General features: G+C 34.7%; 1 protein-coding gene across 1 annotated transcript in view; it reads left to right on the top strand.

Moving 5' to 3' along the window:
- The window catches only part of LOC125669308 (uncharacterized), a 255,519-nt gene that overhangs the window by 224,800 nt on the left and 17,293 nt on the right, over positions 1-13,426 (top strand). The window contains exons 9-13 of the mRNA XM_056163849.1: positions 3,536-3,673; positions 3,755-3,886; positions 7,072-7,215; positions 12,484-12,621; positions 13,286-13,423. Of these exons, the coding sequence (XP_056019824.1) occupies positions 3,536-3,673; positions 3,755-3,886; positions 7,072-7,215; positions 12,484-12,621; positions 13,286-13,423 (690 nt within the window). The remainder of the gene's footprint in view (positions 1-3,535; positions 3,674-3,754; positions 3,887-7,071; positions 7,216-12,483; positions 12,622-13,285; positions 13,424-13,426) is intronic.

Raw genomic sequence — 13,426 nt, 5'->3', positions numbered from 1 at the left:
AGGAGTTATGAGATTGATCACTGTTCGTTATCTTCACCTTGCATAGTCATTCATCATAAGCTTAATCTTATATGTCAATGACAACGACTGGAGCAATTTTAATGTTATGCGTCTTCATAGTTGTTTAAAAACAATATCGAGATTTTGATGCAAACTTAGATACTTTTTTCTCCTAAATATCTATCGATTTGCAATATAACTTTCAACGCAATCCTCGTTTTACAGGCGTTGTCTTTTGTTGTGCTCAAGAGATATTTTGCGTACTATGCAAGTGGTCAATATTTTTTTTCAAAAATTGAGAAAATAAACAACATTGAATACTTCTACACAACATTTTAGCTCAAGCTGAAGGTGTTGTCTGTCGTCTGTCTGTATTTTTTTTTTTTTACATTTTCTACTTCTTCTCCAGAACCACGGGGCGAATTTCAACCAAACTTGGACAAAAACATCCTTAGATAAAGTGCTTTCAAGTTTATTAAATAGAAGGGTGATGTTCCTTTCAAGGGGGAGATAATCGCAAAAATGCAAAAATAGGGTGAGGTCATTTAAAAATCTTCTCAAGAACTACTGGACCAGAAAAGCTGAAATTGACATGAAAGCTTCCTGACATAATGCAGATTCAAGTTCATGAAAATCATGGCCTCTGAGGGTATATTGGGGTCACAATAGGGGATCAAAGTTTTACATGCGAATATATAGGAAAAATCTATAAATATGAGCCAAGGTGACTCAAGTGAGTGATGTTTAGCTTTCGCGTTAATGATATGTGTAAATATATGCAATAACAATTTTGATTAATTATTATAATAATATTCATTAGATCAATTCAAGGTATTTCTGAGGATTAAAGTAATTGTATCATACTGTCTAAATGAATATTTGTTATGGTATAAATATTGATTTCTTATCGAAAGTTGTAAATAAAATATTCAAATCGCCGTTTTAAGGGAGCTCACAAAGTTTGAAAAAGGAACTTTTCAAATGCAATAAAATGTTTTTTATTTAAGTTTTAAAAGTTTCTAAAACCTCTTCACACCAGTAAATATTTTCATTTTAAAGTTTCATCCCAAATCTTCAATGTACGTTATTATTATGAATGGTATGGTGTTCTTGAATGTAGGGATTTGTCAAACCTGTCAATATTTTTTTCTTTAAAAATTGAAGGTTTTATGAAAAGTATCGGCTTCATGGCAATATGAAATATGACATGCTATGTAACAGTGTTTGAGCTGTGTTATGAAAGTTTATTTGATTTTATTGAAAGTACATGATATTCATCAAGTGTTATTAAAGAAAAATAGATATGGTATCCATCGAAATATTTCCCTTGTGCTTTTTTTGCCAGGATGCATTGAAAAACGATTTTGCTCCGTTTTTTTAGTTGCACAATACTGATTATTGGTAGTCTAAGGTAATACGTAAATTCACGTAACATTGGATTGACCCTTTTAGGGTATTAGCGAAACTAAATCAGTTGCGACATATCCCTACCTAACGTAGTAAATTTCAATGTTTTGAGATAAATTATCTTAGCGATCATCACCATAATTTTAAAGCTTATTTTGTACCTATTTATCTTACATTCAGAATCATTTTATCTGCATTATTTTATTAATATCTGTCAGTATGTATGTTCTATGCTGGCCCATATTGAAAACTAGTGTTATCGCTAAATATGTAATCCTGGATAAATAAAGGCTTTATTATCCCCTCGCGCAACAAGTTGCGCAGGGGATATAGCATCGCTACTGTGTGTGTGTGTGTATATGTGTGTGTGTGTCCATTACAGCTTGTGGGCAAGATTTAAAGAGAACCTTTGCATTAACGATTCTCAGCCTTCGCATACATATGTGGCATTGTAAAAAGACGAACCCTATTCATTTTAAAGTTAATCGGTGAAATATTTCTTAAAATATCGAGTCTTTACTACCTAAAAACCGTGAAATTTTACGTACGAGTTGACAATACTTATGTCTGGTTACTTTAAACTGGTACCCTGTCAAGTTACGATTCTGGTCGCTTCGGTTGCACCAATTAACAGGGAACCAGTTTAAAGAAATCGAGACAGCTTACGTCTGCTGCAGGTAAGTTTGTATTTGTACATTGTCATGTTAGTGCACGTTGGTGTGCGCAAAGACAGTCTGTAGGAATTAAAAGCGCCATCTCTGACACTGACTAATTAAAATAATTTGATGAGCGTCGCGGTTTCATTACCCGATCACCCCACGTGTTTACAATACAGAATTAATTCAGATTACCACACGTGTTTGTTTACAGAATTAATTCTGAATTAATTCTTGAGGCGTATGTGCAATGTGAAGATAACGAACAGTGATCAATCTCATAACTCCTACAAGCAATACAAAATAGATAGTTGGGCAAACACGGACCCCTGGACACACCAGAGGTGGGATCAGGTGCCTAGGAGGAGTAAGCATGCTGCGTATGTAATTCTTGAAAGCTATAAAGATATTTCACAAGCTTTGTCGACCTGTCAACACCGGTATATTGTCTTTTTACATAACGAAAAAATGTTTCTGCTAGGAATAAGGGAAACTGCCCAATCACATATGTATATGCCCCCCTCCCCCTAGATAATATGCACCTTGATAGGTTTATTAAAAATGCCATATTAATTAACCCCCCCCCCCCCACCACCACCACCACCACCTAATGATATTAGAGGTATCTGAATTTTAATCAATAATACATAGCTATATATATTTAACAAAAACCTATATATGAATATAATGCATATGTTCATGATATTTCCTACCGCGAAGGGATGCTCCGCTTAGCGGTGCCCTTGTTATTATTATTAATATTATCATCATTGTCTATTTCTCTTCTTTTAGTTTGCAATGCTACCTTTTATGGAGAAAACTGTTCTCTACGATGTAATGAGAACTGTGTCAATCAGTCATGTGACCATATCACAGGCAACTGTACATACGGATGTACACCGGGATGGAGGACTCCTCACTGCAAACAGGGTAATTCTTGATACAGTGTTTCTTGTTAATATTCTTTGCATCATATAGCTTTAAAAATATCAAAAAATTCTTTTCCAGCCTTGGTATTTCATATGATCACCAAATTAGTACAAAAATGATTAATAAAGTGCAAACATTTTTTTCCAAAAAGCTTTTGTATGATACTGTCAACTTTTAGAATACAAATACAAGTGCGCTTTAACTATGTATGACATACATGTATATTGAATTCTGTTTGACGTATTTCATACCAACTGCTAGACCGTTCTTTATATAATCATTTTGACTCCGGATTACTCCGTTTACCTGATAAGATCTAGGGTCCACGACAGGTGTGATCGGTCAACAGGGTATGCTTACTTATTGGCATCTGATCCCTTCTCTGGTGTTTCTGTGTTTGCCCTGTTCTCAATGCTGTGTCCTTTATAGAATTCATGGGGTTGGTTGCAGTTTGATGTCTAAAATTCCCCTTTTCATCTTGCAGGAAAAGCTCGAACGATAAATAAATAATCTCATATTACTTCCCTTTAATGTTCTTCTAGAGTGCTCAGCAGGAAAGTATGGCAAAGATTGTGGAAATCGCTGTAGCAATCATTGCAGAAACATAACATGTAATCACATCACTGGATCTTGTCTGGAGGGCTGTATACCAGGATATTGGGGGAGTTTCTGCAACAAACGTATGTAGTTTATTGTGAATAGTAACAATTATTGTTCATTTCTCATTAATTGCGAATATGTACATTGTGTATGTATTTAAGCATGTGCGAATGGAACATATGGACTCAACTGTTCCCAGAATTGTTCTCAGAACTGCCTCGACATTTGTGATTTTGTTGACGGATCCTGCACGTGTTCCTCTGGGTGGACGGGGTCCCCTGACTGTAATGAAAGTAAGTGTATAACTTATATTTTGCCAACGAATATTCTATATTTGAAAATGCTCTATCTCTGAAGAATTATATCTCCCCCCCCCCCCCCCATATAGCATATTTTTATGTCTTTCAGGGGGAGACATATTGTTTTTGTACTTTTCATCCATATGTCCGTCTGTCTGTCTGTCACGAAATCTTGTGAACGGTTTTCCTCCTATATAGCTTATCGAATAGACTTGAAACTTTGTACAATGCTTCACTGCCATTTGTAGATTTGCATATTGTCGGGACAGGAGGATCCAATTATTTTTCCAAAAGTTATAGTAGATCTAAGAGGGGTGCATAATGTTAAAATAGCTTGTGAGCACTTCTCCTCCTATATTGCTTACCGATTAACTTCAAATTTTGTACAATTATCGGAACAAGGGGTCCATTTGTTATCCTTAAAGCTGTGGTGGATATGAGGGGTTGGTGTTAAAATAGTTTATGAACATTTTTCCTATTTGGCTTATTGGAGTTCATAGTGTATATTTTCCTGCTCATGCTTTCTCCTTCATACCAAGCAGTACATTAAAGGGATGTTTTATTTCGAGAACTTCCAATTTAGGGAGCTGGTGAGACATTTGTTTTTCATAAAAACAATCTTTAGTTAAATATTACGTTTGTAAGTCATGGTCGCAAAGTAAGTGATTCCTTGCAACGGTTTTCTGGGTCAATCCTCAAGATCTTTGGAGTTTGTAATCACACGTCCTACACAACATTTCAATTGTTTTCCTCAGGTACTAAGAATCACAATGTGTGTATCGATCGAAGTAGAATAATTCTATTTACAATCATTTCGTCAAGTTACATGTACCACTTCAATTTGTAGACGTATGATGTTGTGTACAATTACTTCTGCAATCGGTTTTTACCAAATTATCACGATTGTATTCTTTGAAGTATATAAAAGTTTCATAAGGTAATTAAACCATTCCAAATTCTGTCAATCGAATTCAAAATTCTATCCTATAATATTGTTAAGTTAAGCCGTTCTTGGCACATTGAGTTTGACTGCGGATAACTCCGTTTACCTGATCAGGATATAGGGCTCACGGCGGGTGTGACTGGTCAACAGGGGATGCTTACTCCACCTAGGCACCTGATCCCACCTCTGGTGTGTCCGGGGGTCCGTGTTTGCCCAACTATCTATTTTGTATTGCTTGTGGGAGTTATGAGATTGATCACTGTTCGTTATCTTCACCTTGCATAATGTACATTATTGAATAAGTTATAGTAAATGTTAGCATTAACTTCATGGTTGTTACATTTAATGTGTCATTGAAAGTAAAAAGAAAAAGAAAAAAAGATTGTATATCAGTACATCAGATGAAATATCCTCATTTTCGAGTCAAATTCGTTTTTTTTTTTTTTCTAGTGTTATAGCTTTAGTGGAACTTGGATTGTAAATCACTAGTTATGCTAACTATACCAGGTATACGAAAACGTACGATAATGTTTTGTAATTGTCCATATGCAAAAGTTTATAGCTTTCCCCACTGAACATTTGAAAAGGGGAAGTAACTCCTCCTGGAGTGATCTTAATTGATGTTGAGACTCGTAACTGGTGTGCATGGTCAAAATTACCGATATGCGCGCGCATTCACTTGCGTTTCTTTTTGATTGGATAATACTAAAACGTTTGTAACTATCTTATTTAAAAAGGGAATGAGTTGGTATTTACAGTATTGGTAGATGATATCTGTATCGTTATATCTGTGTAATGAAAAATGCAAAAGCACACGCGCATGCGCGTGCATCGTTTTTCAAATGTTTATTTTTTAAAGGACGATACCGTTTTTGTTTTTGTTTTTCATCAAATTCTTTTGATGTTAAGGTTATAAATGTGTCTTGGTACTCCTTACAAATTGATGTGGCTAAAATTACTGCTCAGCACGTTCATGAACGTATGCCGAATTCTGATTGGACGATTTTAAAATCACTATAACTTGATATTCATACTGTGGGTATATGATACAAATGCCTTTTGAATGATATCAACAAAAGTGCGGAATCATACACGCGTGCTCGTGTATGCACGTGCATTGCTTTCTTTCATTTCTTGGAACGTACCACATGTAATCATTATTATATTGCTATAGGTTTACAATGACATCACTTTTTAATTGAGGAGGTTTGAGGAATATATGTTACGGTCCCCGTTACAATTAGAACTAGTTTATTTTGTTATCAACCTAGATATTTTCCCATTTAAAACTTATACCATTTAGAACCAAAATTTTAACTGTTAAACCAACTCTCATATCTATTAGATGAAACACAGAGCAGAAATACGAAAAATGTAATTATTGATTATTAATTAGGACATTGGGTGTGTTTTCTTTTAAACTACAAATGTAATAGATATGTTGATAAATGTGTGCAATCATACTGTCTTGTTTGAAGTCAACAATCCATGCATGTGCATCTGGTAAAAACTACACGTAGAAAATAAAGGGGTATAACATAACAGGTATAGACTGTGTCCTCAGACAACTACTATGTTGTTTAACCCTCGAAAGATCTGTGGCCGTCAGCTTAAGGCTTCGGGCAACAGATCCGTTCTCTGATCAATCATACAGCAGTTGTCACCGGACCCAATCAATAACTGTATAATATATATCATAATAGGATTAGGCAGCAGGTATCGCCTATAGAAGCCTTCTCCTGAAGTACAGAGTCACTACATGACATACATGTACGTATCATGAGTACAAACGTAGTCGCAATAATCAAATTAAATAATAGATATTATGAAAATATCTATTTATAGTATGTATACATATTATAACATGTCAGTAGTAAGTGACATAATTATCTTTGTTATGACAAAAATATTAAATATAATGCGTGTACTTTGTTTCTCCACTGGACTGTTTCCTGCTATCCCAATATTATTTAATATTATAACATTTGGTTTCATATTTGTGCTGTTTGATCATTCACATCATGTTTGTGTGTGTTTGGGGTTCTTTCCCTACCACTCTTATAATTTTTCAATCTATCTTTGGCTTCCAGCACGTTCATCTGAAGACCTATGCATACATGATATATATCTAATATGGTTATCATTAAATGATTTTGGTACTTCAATCTTGCCATGTTTTGCTCAAGAACATTTTTGATATGATGAAATTATAAATTATCATATTTCACATTGATAGCATGTTCAGTTGGCTGGTACGGATTGAATTGTTCAGAGAACTGCAGTCCCCATTGCCGATCTGAAAGTAATCATTGTAACCATAGAGACGGACATTGTGAACATGGATGTGACGATGGATTTCAAGGAAGTAAATGTGAGGAAGGTAGGTATCCATTTGTTTAATGAACAATGTAATATAATAGTCTAACGAACTTAGAATGGTACTTTTTTTTACCCAAAATAGCATACATACACATATACACCTGTCTGTCCTTTATCTTTAGACGTTTGTCACCTTCATTATTCATTTAGGGAAGTTGATCAGTAAAAATAAAATACCTTACATGGATGAACATACCAGTATGTTAGGGGAGTATCTTGATCTTTCGTGTGAAACACAATTTGTTATGGATAGTAGAGTACTGTAATGTTCTTACTTCGTTTGATCTTTTTGTGTGACGTCAGTTACATCTACATGCAATGTTTGATATTTTCGGAAAGCCACCTTTCACGCTGGTAGTCGTGTTTTGTAGGCCTATATATCCAGTCAATGGTTTATTCCCTCATCTCGGAGAAAATAGTAGACAGGTTTTTAGTAACATTTGATGTAGTTTCTTGGATACTCTTGCTCATATTGTTAACTATCTCCCATTTGTTGATAAACAGATTTTGTTCCAATTGTGTTTTGTCACAACTAAGGCATAGCGAAAAACAAAATTCGGAGCTAAATAGGAATGGTGTGGTTGATTGGTAAGTTATTTTAAGTCTCGTCGAGAATTTTTCACTCTCGTCACCAGCTGTAAGTGAAGCACTGCAAATTTAAATCTATACTTAGAACGCAGGACCGTAGCAAGAGGCGGTTGAGTTAAGGCTTTCCCCATAAATTCAGTGCTGTACATAAATTTACTTTACCGCAATGGCACATTACATGACATCGCAATGACAAATACGTCATGACGAAGGTCATGACGTATATATCTACAGTCCCGTTGCGGTTGGAAATGTCAAACTGTTTTTTCGTTATTTACCACCGCTGTCAAAGGATAAACCGCAAACGTGTAAAAGTTTCTGTCAAATGGGTTATATTAATTCTCTTTGATATTGAAATAGTTTCACTATCTTCTTTATAGAACATACATGCTAAAGTAATATCCATATCATATTGTGATCTAGATATTGCCCCTAATCTGCACGTATAGTGACTTACACAATGGACTTATTTACATAAACAGGGTTTCCGTACATAAAAAATTAAGCATCGGCACGACACTCCGAGGTTTTTGAATGAAAGATGTTTGATTTATGTGACATGTGAACTTCAGTGCAAAAGGAAAGTTGGGTGAGGAAGTTGTAGCTTCAAAAGAAAACATGTTTTTCAGGCTAGATTCGACTTTGTATATGTAAAAATCGCTGCATCTTACATATTCAATGCAGAAATTAGACATGTTACAAGTTACGATAAACTTGTACCCAACACTTTTCAAATTAAGACATTAATATGCTTTGAAGTTATATTAACTTCAACTTGCATTGATATCTGATTGGCACGCTGTTTATGGCTATATTTAGATCTAAAACTTCATAGTTATTTCGGATTTCAAACATTTCGGTTGAGCATCACTGAAGAGACATTATTTGTCGAAATGCGCATCTGGTGCATCAAAATTGGTACCGTATAAGTTTTACATCTGGATATCGTGCCAATTGAACGATTTATACATTCACGGTACGATTTTATCTTGATATTTGATCACGTGATACACAGCTGATGTAGAGACTGTCTGTCGGGTGAAAAATGTATTGAAGGTCTATATGCACTTGATAACATATAAATATTGTTTTGGTATAAAAGGGTTGTGTTTACAGAATTTGTCAAAAATTGATCTGTTTATTATTTTTTTCCTGACATATTTCTATGGCCCTACTAACACAACTGCGCAGTCTTTATTGTGCAAAAGCCTGTCGCGACATGGGATATCAGTTTTTAAGGTCATATCCGAAAGCTTATGATTCTAACTTCTAAATGTCGAGTGTTTAGTAAAAGAGCAATCACTACCTACATGTATGGTTACATCGTAGGTTGGAGGTGATCATGGCATGAGAGGGACTCGAACTCATGACCTCCCGGTTACAAGGCGAATACTCCATCACTGAGCTACCGCGACCGGGAAGTGATGTGGAAATCATATTTAGAGTCGCGTGTGCGGCATAAATGACAACAGACAATGTGTCTCCCTATGATTAGACAACTCATTCTTCAGAAATGTTGACGATTCACCTACATATTTCATTTGGCTCACTGACCTTATCCTACTGTCGCATATCGAGGAGAATCTAAACAATGGAATTTTTGTGTATACTGTGTGATAATATCGCTATTTAGAGCATACTTGTAACGTTGTAAGACCTTCTCTTATTCCCGAAACCTAAGATTATTCTTAAAACAGGTCGTAGCAATGATACAATTACATGTACTCAAAATAGATTATAAATCTTGTAAAATAAATCATCAGAGTATATATCAATTTGCAAATATTTGTAAGTTTAAATATATTTTCCCAGTTATACCGGCCCCCAAGGGGAATAATGTTAACAGACTTGCATCTGCACTATGTTGGAAACCTTTTTGTAAATTTCAATGTTCCTGGCCCGTTGTTTCTTGAGAAGATTTTACCCAAATATCGAGTTAGCTCAAAAATTTGTCACACCATTGTGGTATATCAAAACGATCAAATCTAAATTTCATCTTGACCATGGAAAATTCATATTTTTGTTAATAGGATAAAATATACCGTCACATATTCAATTGTTCGGAGCTAGAAATAAAGATTTTATTGTCATCTTAACGACGAACACAATTGTTAGCTAATACATGTAGTCATCATAAAATAATCGTGAGCAATCCAGATATTTTATTAACTTTAAATTTGCGGTTATTAATTAATTATAATCATTTTGGAAAGAGCAAGACCTGAAGATGTCCATAGATACTAACTCGTTATCATTCGAAATAATTAACTCGTCATAACGAGATAATTAACTCGTTATAACGAAATAAAGTATTATTATTCTTATTATTATATTATTATACTAGGTCGTTATTTAAGGAATGGCTTTAATTCTGGGGCATATTATACGAGTATAATCTGCTTTGGGTCAGTTTACGCTCCTTTAGAGATCGACTTTGAAGTCGCTCATCTCAGACAATTTGAAAAAACACGGGAAATTGCATTGTTTAGGCCCATGCAAAGTAAGTCCAGATTAGAATAGGTCCTCATTATCCCAACTTGTCGTAAGAGGCGACTAAATGGGGCAGTCCTTCGATTAGACTGCAAAACCAGAGGCCCCGTGTCACAGCAGATGTGGCACGATAAAGATCCCTCCCTGATCAATGATCGTAAGCGCCGAGCATAGGCATAAATTTTTCAGCCCTTCATCGACAATGGTGACGTCTCCATATAAATGAAAAAGTCTTGAGAGGGACATTAAACAATATACAATCAATCATCGGAAAATGTAGGTCCATTGTTGAATCCGATACTTCACTTCATATCTACAAGAACATGTATACACGCTAAAAGTAACTATTCTTCCATAGGAAAGATTCAGGTATCACGGATTGACCCTGCTGACAAAACTTTATCTTAGTCATTCATCTTAAGCTTAATCTTATATGTCAATGACAACGACTGGAGCAAGTTTAATGTTGTGCGTCTTCATAGTCGTTTAAAAACAATACCGAGATTATGATGCAAACTTAGATACTTTTTTCACCTTAATATCTATCGATTTGCAATATAACTGTTAAACCAATCCTCGTTTTACAAGCCTTGTCTTTTGTTGTGCTCAAGAGATATTTTGCGTACTATGCAAGTGGTCAATATTTTTTTCTCAAAAATTGAGAAAATAAACAACATTGAATACTTCTACACAACATTTTAGCTCACCTGAGCTAAAAACTCAAATGAGATTTTCTGATCGCCTGTTGTCTGTCGTCTGTCCGTCTGTCTGTATTTTGGGTTTTTTTTTTTTACATTTTCGAGTTCTCCAGAACCACGGGGCGAATTTCAACCAAACTTGGTCAAAAGCATCCTTAGGTAAAGGGCTTTCCAGTTTATTCAATAGAAGGTGATGTTCCTTTCAAGGGGGAGATAATCACAAAAATGCAAAAATAGGGTGGGGTCACTTAAAAATCTTCTTCTCAAGAACTACTAGACCAAAAATGCTGAAATTGACATGAAAGCTTCCTGACATAACGCAGATTCAAGTTCATGAAAATTATGGCCTCCGGGGGTATGATGGGGTCACAATAGGGGATCAAAGTTTTACATGCGAATATATAGGAAAAATCTATAACTATGAGCCAAGGTGAGACTCAGGTGAGTGATGTGGTACATGGGCATCTTGTTTAGTTTTCGCGTTAATGATATGTGTAAATGTATGCAATATCAATTTTGATTAATTATTATAATAATATTCATTAGATCAATTCAAGGTATTTCTGAGATAAAAGTAATCGTATCATTCTGTCTAAATGAATATTTGTTATTGATTTCTTCTCGAAAGTTGTAAATAAAATATTGAAATCGCCGTTTTAAGGGAGCTCACAAAATTTGAAAAAGGAACTTTTCAAATGCAATAAAATGTTTTTTATTTAAGTTTTAAAAGTTTGTAAAAACCTCTTCACACCAGTAAGTATTTTTCCTGAAAAACTATCACTCTTCATTTTAAACTTTCATCACAAATATTCAATGTACGTTGTTATTCTGAATGGTATGGTGTTCTTGAATGAAGGGATTTGTCAAACTTCTCAATATTTTTTTCTTTAAAAATTGAAGGTTTTATGAATAGTATCAGCTTCATGGCAATATGAAATATGACATGCTATGTAACAGTTTATGAGCTGTGTAATGGAACTTTATTTGGATTTTATTGAAAGTACATGTTATTAATCAAGTATTATCAAAGAAAATAGATATGGTATCCATGGAAATATTTCCCTTGTGCTATTTTTGCTAGCATGCATTGAAAAACGATTTTACTCCGTTTTTTATTTGCACAATACAGATTATTGGTAGTCTAAAGTAATACGTAAAGTCACGAAACATTGGATTGACCCTTTTAGGGTATTAGCGAAAACAAATCAGTGGCAAAATATCCCTACCTTACGTAGTAAATTTCAATGTTTTGAGATAAATTATCTTAGCGATAATCACCATAATTTTTAGACTTTATTTTGTACCTATTTATCTTACATTCAGAATCTTTTTTTAAGTTTATTTGCATTATTTTACTAATATCTGTCAGTATGTATGTTCTATGCTGGCCCATATTGAAAACTAGTGTTATCGCTAAATATGTAATTCTGGATAAATAAAGGCCTTATTATTAATAATAATGTTATTATCATTGTCTATTTCACTTCATTTAGTTTGCAATGCTACGTTTTATGGAGAAAACTGTTCTGTAAGATGTAATGAGAACTGTGTCAATCAGTCATGTGACCATATCACAGGCAGCTGTACATACGGATGTAAAACGGGATGGAGGACTCCAAACTGCAAACAGAGTAATTTTAGATATGACGTTTCTTACTAATATTCTTTGCATCATATAGCTTTTAAATATCAAACAATTCTTTTCCTGCCTTGGTATTTCATATGATCGCCAAATTAGTACAAAAATCATCAATAAAGTGCAAACAAGTTTTTCCAAAAAAGCTTTTGTATAATACTGTCAACTTTTAGAATACAAATACATGTGCGTTTTAACTATGTATGACATATATGTAAGGTGAAGATAACGAACAGTGATCAATCTCATAACTCCTACAAGCAATACAAAATAGATAGTTGGGCAAACATGGACCCCTGGATACACCAGAGGTGGGATAAGGTGCCTAGGAGGAGTACGCATATGTATATTGAATGCTGTCTGACGTATTTTATACCAACTGCTTGGCCGTTCTTTATATAATAATTTTGACTCCGGATTACTCCGTTTACGTGATAAGATCTAGGGTCCACGACGGGTGTGATCGGTCAACAGGGTATACTTACTTATTGGCATCTGATCTCACCTCTGGTGTTTCCATGGTCTGTGTTTGCCCTGTTCTCATTGTTGTGCTCTTTATAGAATTCATGGGATTGGTTGTAGTTTGATGTCTAAAATTCCCCTTTTCATCTTCCAGGAAAATGATAATCTTATATTGCTTCCCTCTAATGTTCTTCTAGAGTGCTCAGCAGGAAAGTATGGCAAAGATTGTGGAAATCCATGCAGCAATCATTGCAGAAACATAACATGTAATCACATCACTGGATCTTGTCTGGAGGGCTGTACACCAGGATATTTGGGGAGTTTCTGCAACAAACGTA

This window comes from Ostrea edulis, chromosome 4 (genome assembly GCF_947568905.1).
Source record: "Ostrea edulis chromosome 4, xbOstEdul1.1, whole genome shotgun sequence".
Taxonomy (NCBI): domain Eukaryota; kingdom Metazoa; phylum Mollusca; class Bivalvia; order Ostreida; family Ostreidae; genus Ostrea; species Ostrea edulis.
This window is presented reverse-complemented; position numbering and strand designations above follow the sequence as displayed.